Source organism: Mytilus edulis, chromosome 10, assembly GCF_963676685.1.
Source record: "Mytilus edulis chromosome 10, xbMytEdul2.2, whole genome shotgun sequence".
Classification (NCBI taxonomy): Eukaryota; Metazoa; Mollusca; class Bivalvia; order Mytilida; family Mytilidae; genus Mytilus; species Mytilus edulis.
Window position 1 is genome coordinate 39,126,129 of NC_092353.1, and position 17,770 is coordinate 39,143,898.

Sequence of the window (17,770 nt, forward strand, 5' to 3'; positions counted from 1 at the left end):
AAATTAAAATAATATTGTCCACTTACCTTCCCTAATGTATTCAGCACGTTAATTAGCAGAAACACATGTATTTTTTGGGGGGTCCTTAGATCTTACTTGAGTGTTTATGCACAGAGTACATTATGTACATGTACATTTGTACTTGTAAACCAATGGTATCATCTATAACTGTATACATGTATCCTGAACGCTACAAATCATTTCGACAAGAAAAATAGAGATTTCTGAAGTCACCAATTGTTGAAGGACTAATACTGTTAAAAAAAGATACATGTCACCATGGTAACTATGAGTGTTATGAGAGTGTTGCCTAATCACTCAGCTGATTTGTTTTATTTTTATCAATAACAAGCAAACCAGTTGTACTTTTCATGAGGTTTAGCAAATGTTTAGGGGAGAGTATAAACAGCAAATTTCTTTTATTATTTTTATTAAAAGTGAAATATGAAAAGTAAAATAAAGCCAACACATAATTTGATTGTACATGTACATGTAAATACACGTTCAAAGTGTTGTCATATTTGTTATCTTGTGGTGCAAAATATTATACCACCATGAAAAAAGATATTTCTAGAAAGTTCTGTACTGTGTGTGCTACATTTTTTGTACCAACTGTCCTACAATGTATCACTATTAACATTATTAAGATAACTTTCATAAGATCATGATACAGTGGCGTTACATGTACAATGCACATCTCTTGTGAATTTGTGTTGAGAAAGTAAGACAATACAGAAATTGTTTCACAGATGAGTCACTGGTTCCAAAGAAAGCCTTAATGAGAACTGAAGCATTATCTTTTTGCTGCCAAGCGATAACTGTAATTTTGAGCAAAATGATTTTTGTGGCATAGTCTCAAAAAAGTCACAAAGGCCTGTCTCATGTTAATCCAAAGAATAATGATGTTTTGAAAAGCTATTATATTTTTATGCCCCATTTATGGGCATTATGTTTTCTGTTCTGTGCCTCCGTTCGTCTGTTTGTCTGTTCCGCTTCAGGTTAAAGTTTTTGGTCAAGGTAGTTTTTGATGAAGTTAAAGTCCAATCAACTTGAAACTTAGTACACATGTTCCTTAATAAGTTATGATATATGATCTTTGTAATTTTAATGCCAAATTAGAGTTTTTATCCCAATTTCATGGTCCACTGAATACAAAAAATTGCTGTGACATGTGATGATTACGTCTTCAGAACTATTTTATCCGTGAAAACTTCAGATATGTAGTTCAATGACATAGAGGTTTTTCATAATTCACATGTTAAAGTACATGTACATGTCATGTATTTCCATTTTAGTTTTTAACATCAACATTTACATTTTTCTTTCAAAATAACTTACAGACAAGATATATCTATGTGTCTTACTCTATTTTCATAGCTATGGTAAAGTTACATGCAGTTAAGATTAACAGACTTTTTCATATTATACAATTACTGCCTTTTGAGTATTAATTTTTTCGACAAGTTACCAACTCTTAGATAAGACATTCTGTTACTTGGTCAAGTAAGAGCAACAAAAAGAACTTAAATCAAGCCTACTATAGGTGCAATTAAAAAAAACTGTTTTATGTTCTCGATACACAACAAATTCACCAATCAATTGCCTCCCCAAACTGCACCAATTGTAAGCTTTTACTTCTATGATTTGCTCTTCCTTGACTATGTTGCCAGTAAAATGCATGTACATAGCATATATGTAATATTTGTATCATACATTTTTTATACCTGTCTAATACATTTTTTATATTTTATTTACCTACAGGTATAATACATTTTATTTACCTGTATAATACATTTTTTATACCTGTATAATACATTTTATTTACCTGTGTTTTTTTTTTGTTTTTTTTTTCGTCTGCCGTCTGAGATGCTTTTTTGTCTTACAACATATCGAATGGATTTTTTGGCCAATGATGTTGTACAGTAATGGGGGTTTCAAAACTCACCCTGTGTGACCGAACACTTATTCTTATAGGAGTTATCTCCCCGTGTCCCCTTTTTCTTGTTATCGCTATATCTCTAAAACCATAAAAGATTTTAGCGAACTGTTTTCACCAAATTGTTTGTCTACTCTTGAGAATGATTTAGTTTATTTTGACTTGAGTGATCGGAAGACATCTTATAGGAGTTATTGCCCTTTGAAAATTTAAGATAGGCAATTTGTTGGATAAATTCCTACGTTATAAGTCGTAGAGGTCTACAGTCTTTTGATATGAAGTCCTTGGTCCATTAGAAGAAAATTGAGGTCAAGGTCAAAGGTCAAGGTCATGTTCTTAATTTTGAATTTTGCTTGTTATCGTTATTCCACAGAAACTGTGACAGTAAATGATATGATTTGTTTGCCAAATAACTGTTTACAATTAGGCGCAACTCCAACCTATTTCAGTCAAAGTGTTTTGGTTAACCCTAATAGGAGTTTTCTCCCCTTATGTATTTCAAATCAGTATTTCTCCACAACCATACAAGTGATTGACCTCCGGTCTTCTATTTTGAGTTCACTGACCTATGACCTTGAAATTGAGATCAAGGTCAAAGGTCAAGGTCATGTTATACATTTTGAATTTTGCTTGTTATCGTTATTCCACAGAAACTGTTACAGTTAACGATATGATTTGTTTGCCAAATTACTGTTTACAAAAAGGCGCAACTTCAACCTATTTCAGTCGAAGTGTTTTGGTTAACCCTTATAGCAGTTTTCTCCCCTTATGTATTTGAAATCAGTATTTCTCAACAACCATACAAATGATTGACCTTGAAATTGAGGTCAAGGTCAAAGGTCAATTTGATGTTCTAGATTTTGACCTTTGCTAAAAATTATTTTCTGTTCACAATAAAACAATTAAGTCTTCTGCATATACCTATTAATCTTATTCTTTTATATCAATTTGAAGAACCAAATTACATCAACAAGGAGTGACATTTTCTAACATCGTTTCATTCTTACTATCGAGGTGGAAAGACCTTCAATTGTCCTCTGAAGAATTGGTTTTTAATTTATATCTGTATAATATATTTTTATACCTGTATAATACTTTTTTTTACTTGTATAATACACTTTATATCTATAATTCAATTTTTTATATCTATATAATACATTTTTTATACCTGTATAATACATTTTTTATCTGTATGATACATTTTTTTATATCTATATAATACATTTTTTATACCTGTATAATACATTTTTTATCTGTATGATACATTTTTTTATATCTATATAATACATTTTTTATACCTGTATAATACATTTTTTATACCTTTATAATACATTTTTTAACTGAAATTTTAGATGATGAGACATGCATGGGCTAATTATAAGAAGCATGCCTGGGGTTCCAATGAATTAAGACCAATATCACACAGAGGACACAGTGCCAGTATATTTGGAACGCTGAATTTAGGGGCCACAATAGTTGATGCTGCTGATACATTGTATATCATGGAGATGATGGAGGAATATAAAGTAGCAAGGGATTGGATTGCTGAAAATTTGAACTTTGAAGGGGTAAGTAACAAGGGTCAAGGTTTTTATACGACCGCAAAAATTGAAAATTTTTTGGTCGTATATTGGTATCACGTTGGCGTCGTCGTCGTCGTCCGAAGACATTTGGTTTTCGCACTCTAACTTTAGTAAAAGTAAATAGAAATCTATGAAATATAAACACAAGGTTTATGACCATAAAAAGAAGGTTGGGGTTGATTTTGGGTGTTTCGGTCCTAACAGTTTAGGAATTAGGGGCCAAAAAGGGCCCAAATAAGCATTATCTTGGTTTTCGCACTATAACTTTAGTTTAAGTGAATAGAAATCTATGAAATTTTGACACAAGGTTTATGACCACAAAAGGAAGGTTGGGATTGATTTTGGGAGTTTTGGTTCCAACAGTTTAGGAAATAAGGGCCAAAAAAGGGCCCAAATATGCATTATTCTTGGTTTTCACACAATAATTTTAGTATAAGTAAATAGAAATCAATGAAATTTTAACACAAGGTTTATGACCAAAAAAGGAAGGTTGGGTTTAATTTTGGGATTTTTGGTCCTAACAGTTTAGGAATAAGGGGCCCAAAGGGTCCAAAATTGAACTTTGTGTGATTTCATCAAAAATTGAATAATTGGGTTCTTTGATACCCTGAATCTAACTATGTATGTAGATTCTTAATTTTTGGTCCCGTTTTCAAATTGGTCTACATTAAGGTCCAAAGGGTCCAAAATTAAACTTAGTTTGATTTTAACAAAAATTGAATCCTTGGCGTTCTTTGATATGCTGAATTTAAAAATGTACTTAGATTTTTAATTATTGGCCTAGTTTTCAAGTTGGTCCAAATGGGGGTCCAAAATTAAACTTTGTTTGATTTCATCAAAAATTGAATAAATGGGTTCTTTGATATGTCAAATCTAACTGTGTATATATATTCTTAATTTTTGGTCCAGTTTTCAAATTGGTCTACATTAAGGTCCAAAGGGTCCAAAATTAAACTAAGTTTGATTTTAACAAAAATTAAATTCTTGGGCTTATTTGATATGCTTTATCTAAATATGAACTTTGATTTTTAACCGGATTTTTGTGACAAAAATGTCGGTTATTGATTTGGGGATGTACGGCGGGCGGCTGGGCAGTTGGGCAGTCGGGCAGTCGGGCGGGCGGCAATCAAATGTTGTCCGTGCATTAACTCATGAACCGTTCAGCCAAAGCTTTTAAAATTTTAATATGTTGTTACTGACAACTAAATGAAGGTCAAGTTCAATAATGGCGATTTTGACTTTTACCGTTCAGGAGTTATGGTTCTTGAAAGATTGAAAAATGGAGATTCCAGTTGTGTCTGTGCATTTACGCATGAACTGTTCTACCAAAGCTTCCCAAATTTTAATATGTTGTAACTGATGACAAAATAGAGGTCAAGTTAAATAATGACGATTTTGACTTTTACCGTTCAGGAGTTATGGTTCTTGAAAGATTGAAAAATGGAGATTCCAGTCGTGTCCGTGCATTTTCTCATGAACCATTCAACCAAAGCTTTTGAAATTTTTATATGTTGTTACTGATGACAAAATAGAGGTCAAGTTCAAAAATGACGATTTTGACTTTTATGGTTCAGGCGTTATGGTTCTTGAAAGATTGTAAAATGGTGTTTCCATTCACGTTGTTGCATTTACCCATGAACCATTCAATCTAAGCTTTTCAAATTTAATATGTTGATACTGATGACAAAATGGAGGTCAAATTTGATATTGACGATTTTCACTTTCACCATTCATCAGTGATGGTTCTTGTGATATTGCCAGGACACAAATAAATAATAATAAATCCGGTTTGCTGTCGTTGTGACAGCCTCTTGTTGATTATGGGCCCAGTTTTCAAGTTGGTCCAAATCAGGATTCCATATCAAGTATTGTGCAATAGCAAGAAATTTTCAATTGCACAGTATTGCACAATAGCAAGAAATATCTAATTGCACAATATTGTGCAATAGCAATTAATTTTCAATTGGAGTTATCTTTCTTTGTATAGAATAGTAGTTGATAATATATGTTGGAAATTTGCCATACATGACTATGATGTCATTTTCTATTTTTATTTGCCAATAACTTTATGTAAATAACTTCATTGGAAATTTGCCAATATAAAATGTTGCTGATGAAGCTTTTTTTTTGAGAGGATTAATATTCAACAGCATAGTGAATTGCTCAAAGGCAAAAAAAAACTTTTAAGTTCATTAGACCACATTCGTTCTGTGTCAGAAACCTATGCTGTGTCATGATCAACTATTTAATTTTAGATTTAAAAAGTTTGAAGAAGAAATCTTTAATTGATTTGTAAAATCTTGACATTTGTTTTGTGTAAAAAAAAAACCATGTAATGTCAAAAATTTGATCACAATCCAAATTCAGAGCTGTATCACGCTTGAATGTTTTGTCCATACTTGCCCCAACTGTTCAGGGTTCGACCTCTGCGGTCGTATAAAGCTGCGCCCTGTGGAGCACCTGGTTGATTATGGGCCCAGTTTTCAAGTTGGTCCAAATCGGGGTCCAAAATTATTATATTTAGTATTTTTAAGAAATTTTCAATTGCACAGTATTCTGCAATAGCAAGAAATCTTCAATTGCACAGTCAGTCAGGGGTACTACTTGTACAAGTGTATTTTATTTACTTGAAGAAGTGAAAAAAAATATACACATATAAGTAAATAAATAATGTTTGAATAATCTCCCCTTAATTTTCTGAAAAATTTACTTGTATAAGTAAATTTTTCTTACAATCCCACAAAAATCCTCAAGTTTTGAGATGTAAAATCATGCCTTTAATGATTTTTCCTAGGTTTGCTCAAATTTTTTCATTAAAGTTCAATGTTTCATCTCATTAATTCATCAAAGAAACTGATTGAGCAAAGATCTTGTATATTTGCGCAAGGCCTTCAAAAATTGCTCCTTTGGGGCTTGTAAATGAGCAGTGTTAAGAAGATAACAGACAAATGGGACTTTCATTGTCCATGAAATTACACTTAAATGATTAGTAAAGACATCTGCAAAGGGTACACAATTTAAAATTCTATTAGAGCAAAGAAATCTTAAGAATTCAAGAAAAGAAGAAAGGATGATTTTTTTACTTATACAAGTAAAAAATTCTTAATGTCTAAGGGACATAACTAAGCCAATTTTATTTTTACCTATACAAGTAAATAAAATTCACTTGTATAAGTATCCTACAAATTTACTTATATGTGTATATTTTTTTTTACTTCTTCAAGTAAATAAAATACACTTGTACAAGTAGTACCCCTGACTGACAGTATTGTGCAATAGCAAGAAAATTTCAATTGCACAGTATTGCGCAATAGCAAGAAATCTTCAATTGCACAGTATTGTGCAATAGCAAGAAATTTTCAATTACACAGTTTTGCGCAATAGCAAGAAATATTCAATTGCACAGTATTGTCCCGTTTTCAAATTGGTCTACATTAAGGTCCAAAGGGTCAAAAATTAAACTTTGTTTGATTTCAACAAAAATTGAATATATGGGGTTCTTCAATATACTGAATCTAACCATGTATTTAGATTTTTAATATTTGGGCCCAGTTATCAAATTGGTCCACATTTAGGTCTAAAGTGTCTAAAATCGAACATTATTTGATTTCATCAAAATTGAATTCTTGGGGTTCTATGATATGCTGAATCTAACCATGTATTTAGATTTTGGATATTGGACCATAGTAGGTAAATGTCCAATTTAAAATTTTTAAGTTTTTAAGTTTAAGTTCTTAGACCACATTCATTCTGTGTCAGAAACCTATGTTGTGTCAAATTTTTAATCACAATCCAAATTCAGAGCTGTATCAAGCTTAAATGTTGTGTCCATACTTGCCCCAACTGTTCAGGGTTTGACCTCTGTGATCGTATAAAGCTGCGCCCTGCGGAGCATCTGGTTTAACTTCTTAACCTTCAACTTACAACCTTGAATATCTGTCAGTCATAACATTTCTTTAAATTTATGTTGCTTGGAAGGAGTCTTTTCAAGAAAATTGTACTGACCAGAACAAGGGTGGGGTCAGTTACTTTATAAAGTAATTGATTAAATTACAATTACTTTGCTTATTAAATGTAACTGATTACATTACAATTACTTTTCTAATTTAATGTAATTGATTACATTACAATTACACCTAACACCTTAAATCAAATGTAATTGATTACATTAATTTACTCAACCTAGAAGTAATCATACTGACACTGGATTACATAATATATTAGATATACATGTACTTACATGTATAGATAAGGCAAACATATTTTTAGCATAAAAAAATTGCCTCGAGAAGTACATTTTAACATACCGGTATGTGTATCAAATGAAGTTACAAAAAATGTACATCTTAGAAAGAAAAAATATTTGGAAAAATATATCCCCAGAAAATGAATATATATAAACTCTTTCAAGCATAGAAATCATGTTTGACTAATCATGCTAATATTGATATAGGTTTTTATGACACAATTTGTAAGTATAATTTGCACATACTTCACATACAGTTATTTGTAAATTAAGTGTGCCTTCTGTTTATATAATAAAAGGGTTTTTGATATTACCAACTTGACTTCCCCCCTCTGCCTTTGGGTAAACGTAATAATTACTAATATCAACTTTTTGCAATATATTTAAACAGAATGCAGACTATGAATATATCACATAATTGTAACATTCTTCTGATGAAAAACAGAGTAGATTTTTTTTAAACAAAACAGAACTTAGAATAACTCCTGTAAGAAGTTGTCTGACAGTTTGACCTTATGGACATTTCCTAGTATTAATGATATCATAACATTAGAATATTGACTATATGCCATCAAATTGAAACACTGTATTCAAATAAAAATGTCAACTTATTATCTAAAATTGAGAATGGAAATGGGGAATGTGTCAAAGAGACAACAACCCGACCATAGAGAAGACAACAGCAGAAGTTCACTAATAGGTCTTCAATGCAGCGAGAAATTTCCAAACCCAGAGGCGTCCTTCAGCTGGCCCCTAAACAAATATATATACTAGTTCAGTGATAATGAACGCCATACTAAACTCCAAATTGTACACAAGAAACTAAAATTAAAAATAATACAAGACTAACAAAGGCCAGAGGCTCCTGACTTGGGACAGGCACAAAAATGTGGCGGGGTTAAACTTGTTTATGAGATCTCAACCCTCCCCCTATACCTCTAGCCAATGCAGAAACTAGTTAGCTTCATGTGATTATTAAAAATTATCACTTGCTCAGCACACTATGAATTGTTGTTCTCAACTCTCACATATGAAAATATATTCATACTGTGAGTTTTGACTGTTATTTTTAAATGTCCACTTGCAGTCAACATAATTATCTGTAATATTAATTTACTGTCACTATACCAATTTAACTTTTGGGTCAATTTAAGAATGAAAATAAGTAATAAATCTGGGAAAAAAACTAAAGGTCAGAAGATAAATGGAAAACCAACTGGAACTTCTATTGCTTCATTGCTTTGACTGTGCAAAATAATTGGGCAGATAGATAGTTTTATTATTAAAGTACAAGTATTGTTAATTTTCACGGACTTTCTAAAACAAAACTTAATTTGTTCTTTGCAATTTGGTAGTAAGGCAAAACTGGAAAAGCTTGATATACAATCAAACAATTAAATAAGCCTGTCTTAGAAATCAAAAACCAGAGTATATAATATTCTGATTGTCATCCTTTTTTAAATCTCTTACTATAAAAGGTGCAAAACTTACACATCACAAAGCGTGATTGGGGAATATTAAATACATTCCCTTTTGGTCATCTTCCAACTGGCAGAAAAAAACCTTTCCAAATAATAATAATAATAATAATAATAAATTCTTTATTTAAAGAGGGTAAACTGAGTTAGTTACAATAAACTAATCTTCCCTGAGGCCCTCACATACAAATTACAATACAATCAAAACAGATATTTACACATAGTTAATTTACACTCATGTAGTTCAATGTATTGTTATTAACATAAGATATAATGCTGTTTAAGATGTATACATGTAGTCAAAAAATCAAATGAAAATAAAAAATAAAAAATATACAAATACATTGTAGCAAACATTTCTTATCAGGGTTGTATTAGGTACTTTTTGATACTTTGCTTAAAAGTAAAAGTGTTTTGAGCTTTACGCATTGTGTGTGGTAGTCCATTCCATAATACTGATCCAGAATAAGCAAAGGATTTCTTAAATAGTTCAGCTTTTGGCTTAGGAACTATCAGATTACCTTGAGTGACGCCTCTTAAGGAGTAAGGATTATTATCTGATTTCAGTTTAAACTTTTGAACTAGGTACATTGGTGCTTCCATATGCATACATTTTATATAGAAGTAAATATTTGTGGTATTTTATTCTATTGTCAACTGTCATCCACCCAAGTTTTTTAAATAAGGGGGCTGAGGGGGATAAAGGATCTGCATCTAGAATTAATCTTGCTGCCCTTTTTTGGAGTTTTAAAATTCTTGTTATCCCTTCATTTTTACATTCACCCCAAATAATACAGCAGTAGTCAATTAAGGGAAGAATATACCCATTGTAATATGTTTTCCTTGCATTTATATCTAAAAATTTCTTTATTTTAGAAAGAAGGTATATTCTGAATGATATATTAGCCCAAACTTGGTCAATTTGATTTTTCCAGTTAAGTGTGTTAACAATTTTAACACCTAATAATTTTTCACATGAAGAATTTTGTAATACTTTTGAGTTTATTATCAAGTTTGGTTGACAGGTCTGAATTGATAATTTCTGTTTTGCAACAAAACATTTTGTTTTATTTGCATTAATGAACATGTTGTTCATTTTACACCGCTCTTCAACCCTGTATAAATCTTCTTGAACATCATCATGTATGTTTTTTTATGTTTTTCATAGATTTATGAAGAGTGGTGTCATCAGCATATAGGTCTGTTTCACAATTTTCAATGCATAAGGGAAGGTCATTTATAAATAGTACAAACAATAGGGGACCAAGTATAGAACCTTGGGGGGACACCAAATTTTACATGTTGTTGTTCAGAATAAACATTACAAATGTTTACCTGCTGTTTTCTGTTATTGAGGTATGACTTGAAAAAACTAACAGAAGCCTCACTAAATCCATAAATTTTAAGCTTTTAACAAAGAATATCATGATCTACCAAATCAAAAGCTTTTTAAAATCTAATAAAATAAAGTGGAGTATTAGCCTGGATTTGTGGGATGCAGTGATTTTGTTAGGGCTTGTCATTTTTCGTCTTTTCCAAAATGACGAAAGTATTTCAAATCTTTTTCGTCACTTAAATTTGGAAAGTGTAAAACTATTTTCAAATGAAAATATTATAACTTTATCTGTGTTGATGTAAAGATGGCTTCTGTAGACAGAGTGCTAGCTAGAATCTCTGCACTTTTTGAACCATTTGAACTACTTTAGAGGGATCTGAAAGTCACTGCTAGATCTGTTGCAAGGGAAAATTTCTATCCATATATATCCAATATTCCCTGAATATTTTCCAAGGACAGTCCAAATGACCTGTATTATATTTCGTTTGACCTGTATTACAGGACCTACAAAAATGTACTTATTGTATTATTTGTTAATTTGTTCTCACCCTGAACAAGCATGAAATAGTTGCCACTGAACATAATGCAAATAACAATCCCAAATTTATTGCAAAAATGTTTAAAGATCAATTTCTTTATCTTGTTTCTTAATTTAACATTAAGAATCTAGTGAACTTCTATTATTTTGAGTAAAAGACTGTTATAGTTTACATGTTTGTGTTCAAATCTGATTATTCTGGACTAGAGATATGACCTATCTGAACTAGGTGAATACCCTTGGAAAGAAATAATCAATTGTGTTTTCCAGTTGTTATTAATAAACCTAATCATTGTTGACATTCTATTGAATACTTATATATCTCTACGATTCAATTCCTTCACATCAAAGGGAATAAATAGTTTTTCACTATATATATGACTATCTACTTAAGTGTTTAAGATGTAATATCATTATCCTGTTGAAATATTGACATTATAAAAATGGAGATTCCTTTAGACAGCATATTATATTAAAACACAACTGTGTCTCTCACTGTCCTTGAAAATCACTATTTATTACAGAACTTCAGAAGTCTTATTTTATTAAAAATAATTACCAGTCACTAATATTTAGCCCCTTTGATAGTTCTTTATTTAGTCTTTTGTTTTAGTTCTTTTCCTGAAAACAAGGGACATATAATATTGTCCTCAATAAATACAGGAGCAGACACATCTTTTAAATTTAAATCAAAACTTTGTTTAGAAGCATGTTGTACCCATAGTAGTAACAGTCAGTGTATTGCAGGACCATCCAGTCACTGTGACTGCAATTTCTCGATGTAAATATTTGGAAAAAAAAACATTTATATCAAGAACTGTTTATAGCATATTAATCTATTGTAATAAAAAATCATAATATCTAATAAAATTTGTAGATTTAGCTAACAAAGTCCTTATATTTGTAAAAAGTAACATTTGTTTATAGTGGAAAATTGTTTTAACGTTGAATAGGCTACAATTAAAAATTGCTTGCTAGTCCCTCTCTGTGATTACCATTAGATAACTCTGGTTCATTTCCCAATCTCTTTTTTTTTATCATTAATGGTTCATTTCCCAATCAATCTATCATCCAGGGAAGAAAATAAAACTGATATTCATTCATAGTCTTTTCAGGCGCGTAGCAACCCGTACGCAAAAACGCAGTTGCGTACACATCGAAAATTTCACAAAAATAAAAATATGGTAAATCTAGTAAGAATAAAACTTAAGTAATAAAGTTAATAAAAAAGATATACAAACATGTTAATGATCACTTTGTAGCTATATTCTGTTCCGAAAAAATTAGTCTTCCCTTTTCATTTACGAAACCAGCATCGTTATTCTGTTGCTGATGCAAACAATTTAAAATGGCTGAGTCCTCCAGGTGTCAAAACACAATTGTCACGTCTTCTATGACTCCTTACCCTGACATCTTTTCTGAAGATTCCAAAATAACTGATGAAATAAAATATGACATTCTTAATTAAGAGACCATGGACATCAATTCATTCTTATGAATTTCTTGTGAGGTATGTATAAGTCTTAAACAGTCTAGTCCAACTTAAGTTTAACGGGGGTGGTAAAGGGTAATTTTCGTGCAACTGTATTCACCTTTTTTTTCATTTGACATTCAACGCGTTTTCACTAACAAATAAAATATACCTAATCAAGCCATTTTAACCCACTACACATAAGAAAAAAAAACCAAATTGTTAAGCCAACAGTACGGGTTTCTTTGCTTTTCTCTGATTATTTATTTCCAAAGTTGACTTGTTTCTCCTGAAAGTAAGATTTCTGCGAGGTCATTTTAAGTCCACGGAAATTGCGAGAATGCAGGATTTTGCACCATTTACCCCAGAGCTTAGGGGGCCTTGAGCGGCCCCCAGACCCCCTGTCGTAAGACTTCCTTTTCTGGTATTGCGTACACATCAAAAATGCCTAGTTACGCCCCTGCTTTTTCAAAAATGATGAACAGTTCTTTATATTGGTATGTAATCATTTTAAACGTTTCAAATTTATGAAATTATATTCGTACATCAATGTTTTTGATACACCAATAACACAAACTGAAATATATTGAATTGATACATTTTTTAATATTCAAAATTATATCAGAAACCTAAACTTAATTATAAAATAATGAACCTATTAAAGGGAGACAATACTCGCATAACTTTTTCGATTTGGCACATAATACAACGGGATGTCACTCTTGCATACAAATGGCACATCAATATAATTAATTAACTGTGCAACCGCACTCCACCTTCAATGATGATTCTAAATTATAAATATAACCAAAAGTTTTTAATCTATAAATAGTGAAGACTTATGAAATCTTACCCACTGGTAAAAATATTTCTTTGCAATTTTTTAAAACTTCCTCAGAAAAATTCTCAAGCCACTTCACTTTCATAGCTCATAATTAATGTTTTTACACAATATTTGAATAAAGTAGTTAGAGATTATTCACTTCTCAAAGTGTAAGATGCAATAAAAATTGTATGCTTGCACCATCTTACCGAAATACAGATTTAATTAAGTCCTGAACATTTCGACATTTCGATGTTTATTTTGATCAAAACCGGTTTTAAACAAATCAGAAGTACGTGTTAAGATCCGACTAAATACCTATTTCCCGATATGGTCAGGTAAATTTGCTACTGTTTATTCAAAAATGAATGTGTGTGTTCTGGTTCATGCAAAAAAAGGAGAATCAATTAGCAGGGGATCCAGATTTTTTTTAGAGGGAGAGGGAGGGGGTTGGGGCACTGACTGCCATAAAAAGGGGCTTGCTTCAGGCATTCTTTACTGATTCCCTATATAATCGAACAAAATTTCCCCCACTTGATCCACCTATGGAGAAGATGGAAAAACAATGGTATAGAACATTGTAATATTTGAACTCAATTTAAGTAATATTCCACAACATATGATAAAATAGCTCATTAACATGACTTGCATTATTGTGTGATATTGAAGATTTATGCATGCATTTAATTTAAAAAATACATTAACTTCAGTGGAAAAAGATGTTATAATATCCTGAAACACTTCACGATTTATGAATTTCTATGCTAATTACAAGAATGATTAATTCAGAAATCCTGTTTGAGAACATTATTTACAAGGACAATAGAATTTTTTTTAAAAACGATTTTTGTTTAGTTTTACAAAAATACCAGAAGTTTTTCTTTTTTTTGAAATTTTGAATTATAACAAATTAAACATTGCACCCATCATTACTTGTTCAGTTTAAAACTTTTTTAGTTAAATAAAGGATGATATATTTGTTGATGCCTTGGGACATTTTACTAATTGATGACTTGTAAAATTGTACCTTTCATGAATATATATGTAACACACACTTCCTTGTGTTACATATAAACAAAGACCTTTTAGATGAAAGCATTTAACTAATTTCTGCCTTTCTCTTTTTACATATCGATCATAACAATATATCTCCTGATATTTTGCTTCTATATTAAAAAGGAAAAAACTTCTTTATATATTCTTGGCAGTGGCCTGTGTCTGTTAAATTAAAGCATACAACAACAAAAAAACGACTTTATAATCGCAGTTGGGAGTGTGAAAAAAAATAATGTTATCATACTTTATGTCTTTATTAAATTTTCATGCTGTTATTTATTGGGAAATAACAGATTTATTAATAGTTCTCTATCATGACTATAAAAAGCAGAAAACCTTATGAGGTTTGATTTTATTCCCTGCTTTTAAAGGTCAAACAAAATAGTGTTATTTGTGTTTTTATACCCCACGCAATGAAGTTGCGGAGGGTACAATGTTTTTGACCCGTCAGTCTGTCCGTCCGTCCGTCCGTCAGTCCTGTTTCTTGTCATCGCAACTCCTCTCAAACCACACAACAGAATTTCACGAAACCTTTTCAGATGAAAAGGACATACTATGTAGTTGTGCATATCGACAGGAAATTGCGATTCAATTTTTTTTATAAGAGTTGCGCCCCTTTGAACTTATTTGCTTAATGGACTACTGCAACAGTTTGTCATCTCAACTCCTCTGAAACTACACAACAGAATTTCACGAAACCTTTTTATACGACCGCAAAAATTTTAATTTTTTGGTCGTATATTGCTATCACGTTGGCGGCGTCGTCGTCGTCGTAATACTTTTAGTTTTCGCACTCTAACTTTAGTAAAAGTGAATAGAAATCAATGAAATTTTAACACAAGGTTTATGACCACAAAAGGAAGGTTGGGATTGATTTTGGGAGTTTTGGTCCCAACATTTTAGGAATTAGGGGCCAAAAAGGGCCCAAATAAGCATTTTCTTGGTTTTCGCACTATAACTTTAGTTTTAAGTAAATAGAAATCTATGAAATTTTGATACAAGGTTTATGACCACAAAAGGAAGGTTGGGATTGATTTTGGGAGTTTTGGTTCTAACAGTTTAGGAATTAAGGGCCAAAAAAGGGCCCAAATAAGCATTATTCTTGGTTTTCGCACAATAACTTTAGTATAAGTAAATAGAAATCAATGAAATTTGAACCCAAGGTTTATGACCACAAAAGGAAGGTTGGGATTGATTTTTGGAGTTGAGGTCACAACAGTTTATGAATTAGGGGCCAAAAAGGGGCCCAAATAAGCATTATTTTTGGTTTTTGCACCATAACTTTAGTATAAGTAAATAGAAATCTATGAAATTTAAACACAAGGTTTATGACCATAAAAGGAAGGTTGGGTTTGATTTTGGGAGTTTTGGTCCTAACAGTTTATGAATAAGGGGCCAAAAGGGTCCAAAATTGAACGTTTTCAAATTGGTCTACATTAAGGTCCAAAGGGTCCAAAATTAAACTTAGTTTGATTTTTACAAAAATTGAATCCTTGGGGTTCTTTGATATGCTGAATTTAAAAATGTACTTAGATTTTTAATTATTGGCCTAGTTTTCAAGTTGGTCCAAATGGGGTCCAAAATTAAACTTTGTTTGATTCAATCAAAAATTGAATAAATGGGTTCTTTGATATGCCAAATCTAACTGTGTATGTAGATTCTTAATTTTTGGTCCAGTTTTCAAATTGGTCTACATTAAGGTCCAAAGGGTCCAAAATTAAACTAAGTTTGATTTTAACAAAAATTAAATTCTTGGGCTTATTTGATATGCTTTATCTAAATATGTACTTTGATTTTTGATTATGGGCCCAGTTTTCAAGTTGGTCCAAATCAGGATTCCATATCAAGTATTGTGTAATAGCAAGAAATTTTCAATTGCACAGTATTGCACAATAGCAAGAAATATCTAATTGCACAATATTGTGCAATAGCAATTAATTTTCAATTGGAGTTATCTTTCTTTGTATAGAATAGTAGTTGATAATATATGTTGGAAATTTGCCAGACATGACTATGATGTCATTTTCTATTTTTATTTGCCAATAACTTTATGTAAATAACTTCATTGGAAATTTGCAAATATAAAATGTTGCTGATGAAGCTTTCTTTCCTTATCTTATCTAAAATGTTTTTAGATAATGTATGTTGGACATTTGCCAGACATGACTATGATGTCATTTTCTATTTTTATTTGCCAATAACTTTATGTAAATAACTTCATTGGAAATTTGCCAATATAAAATGTTGCTGATGAAGATTTTTTTATTGTTTTATACAATAAATAATGTATATTCACTTTTACTACCAATCAATCTTTACCATTCAGTGATAACAAGCACTTTATTTTACATTTTAATATTTTATGATGTATTTAAAAGAGTAGTTATTGTTGCAAACTCCATTAGAAATTTGAATTGATATCAGTTTTGGAAAAAGGGAAAAGGGGATGTGAAAAAAAAGGGGGGGGGGTTTAAATTTTTCTCATTTCAGATTTCATAAATAAAAAGAAAATTTCTTCAAACATTTTTTTGAGAGGATTAATATTCAACAGCATAGTGAATTGCTCAAAGGCAAAAAAAAACTTTTAAGTTCATTAGACCACATTCATTCTGTGTCAGAAACCTATGCTGTGTCAACTATTTAATTTAAGATTTAAAAAGTTTGAAGAAGAAATCTTTAATTGATTTTTAAAATCTTGACATTTGTTTTGTGTAAAAAAAAAACCATGTAATGTCAAAAATTTGATCACAATCCAAATTCAGAGCTGTATCACGCTTGAACGTTTTGTCCATACCTGCCCCAACTGTTCAGGGTTCGACCTCTGCGGTCGTATAAAGCTGCGCCCTGCGGAGCACCTGGTTAGATAATAAGGACATACTATGTAGATGCGCATATCGACAGGAAATTACAATTCAATTTTTTTTCTAGGAGTTACCCCCCTTTGAACTTATTTACTTTATTGTACTACTGCAACAGTTTGTCATCGCAACTCCTCTGAAACTACACAACAGAATTTCATGAAACCTTTTAAGATAATAAGGACATACTATGTAGATGTGCATATCGACAGGAAATTACGATTCAATTTTTTTTCTAGGAGTTACATCTCTTTGAACCTATTTGCTTTAAAGTAGTACTTCAACAGTTTGTCATCTCAACTCCTCTGAAACCACACAACAGAATTTCATGAACATTTGTAGATAATAAGGACATACTATGTAGATGTGCATATCGACAGGAAATTACGATTCAATTTTTTTTTCTAGGAGTTACGCCCCTTTGAACTTATTTGCTTCAATGTAC

At 31.2% G+C, this 17,770-nt stretch overlaps 1 protein-coding gene across 1 annotated transcript in view; it reads left to right on the forward strand.

The window, feature by feature from the left end:
- Nucleotides 1-17,770, forward strand: part of LOC139491126 (mannosyl-oligosaccharide 1,2-alpha-mannosidase IA-like) — a 34,753-nt gene that overhangs the window by 1,922 nt on the left and 15,061 nt on the right. The window contains exon 2 of the mRNA XM_071278534.1: nucleotides 3,289-3,504. Within this exon, the coding sequence (XP_071134635.1) occupies nucleotides 3,289-3,504 (216 nt within the window). The remainder of the gene's footprint in view (nucleotides 1-3,288; nucleotides 3,505-17,770) is intronic.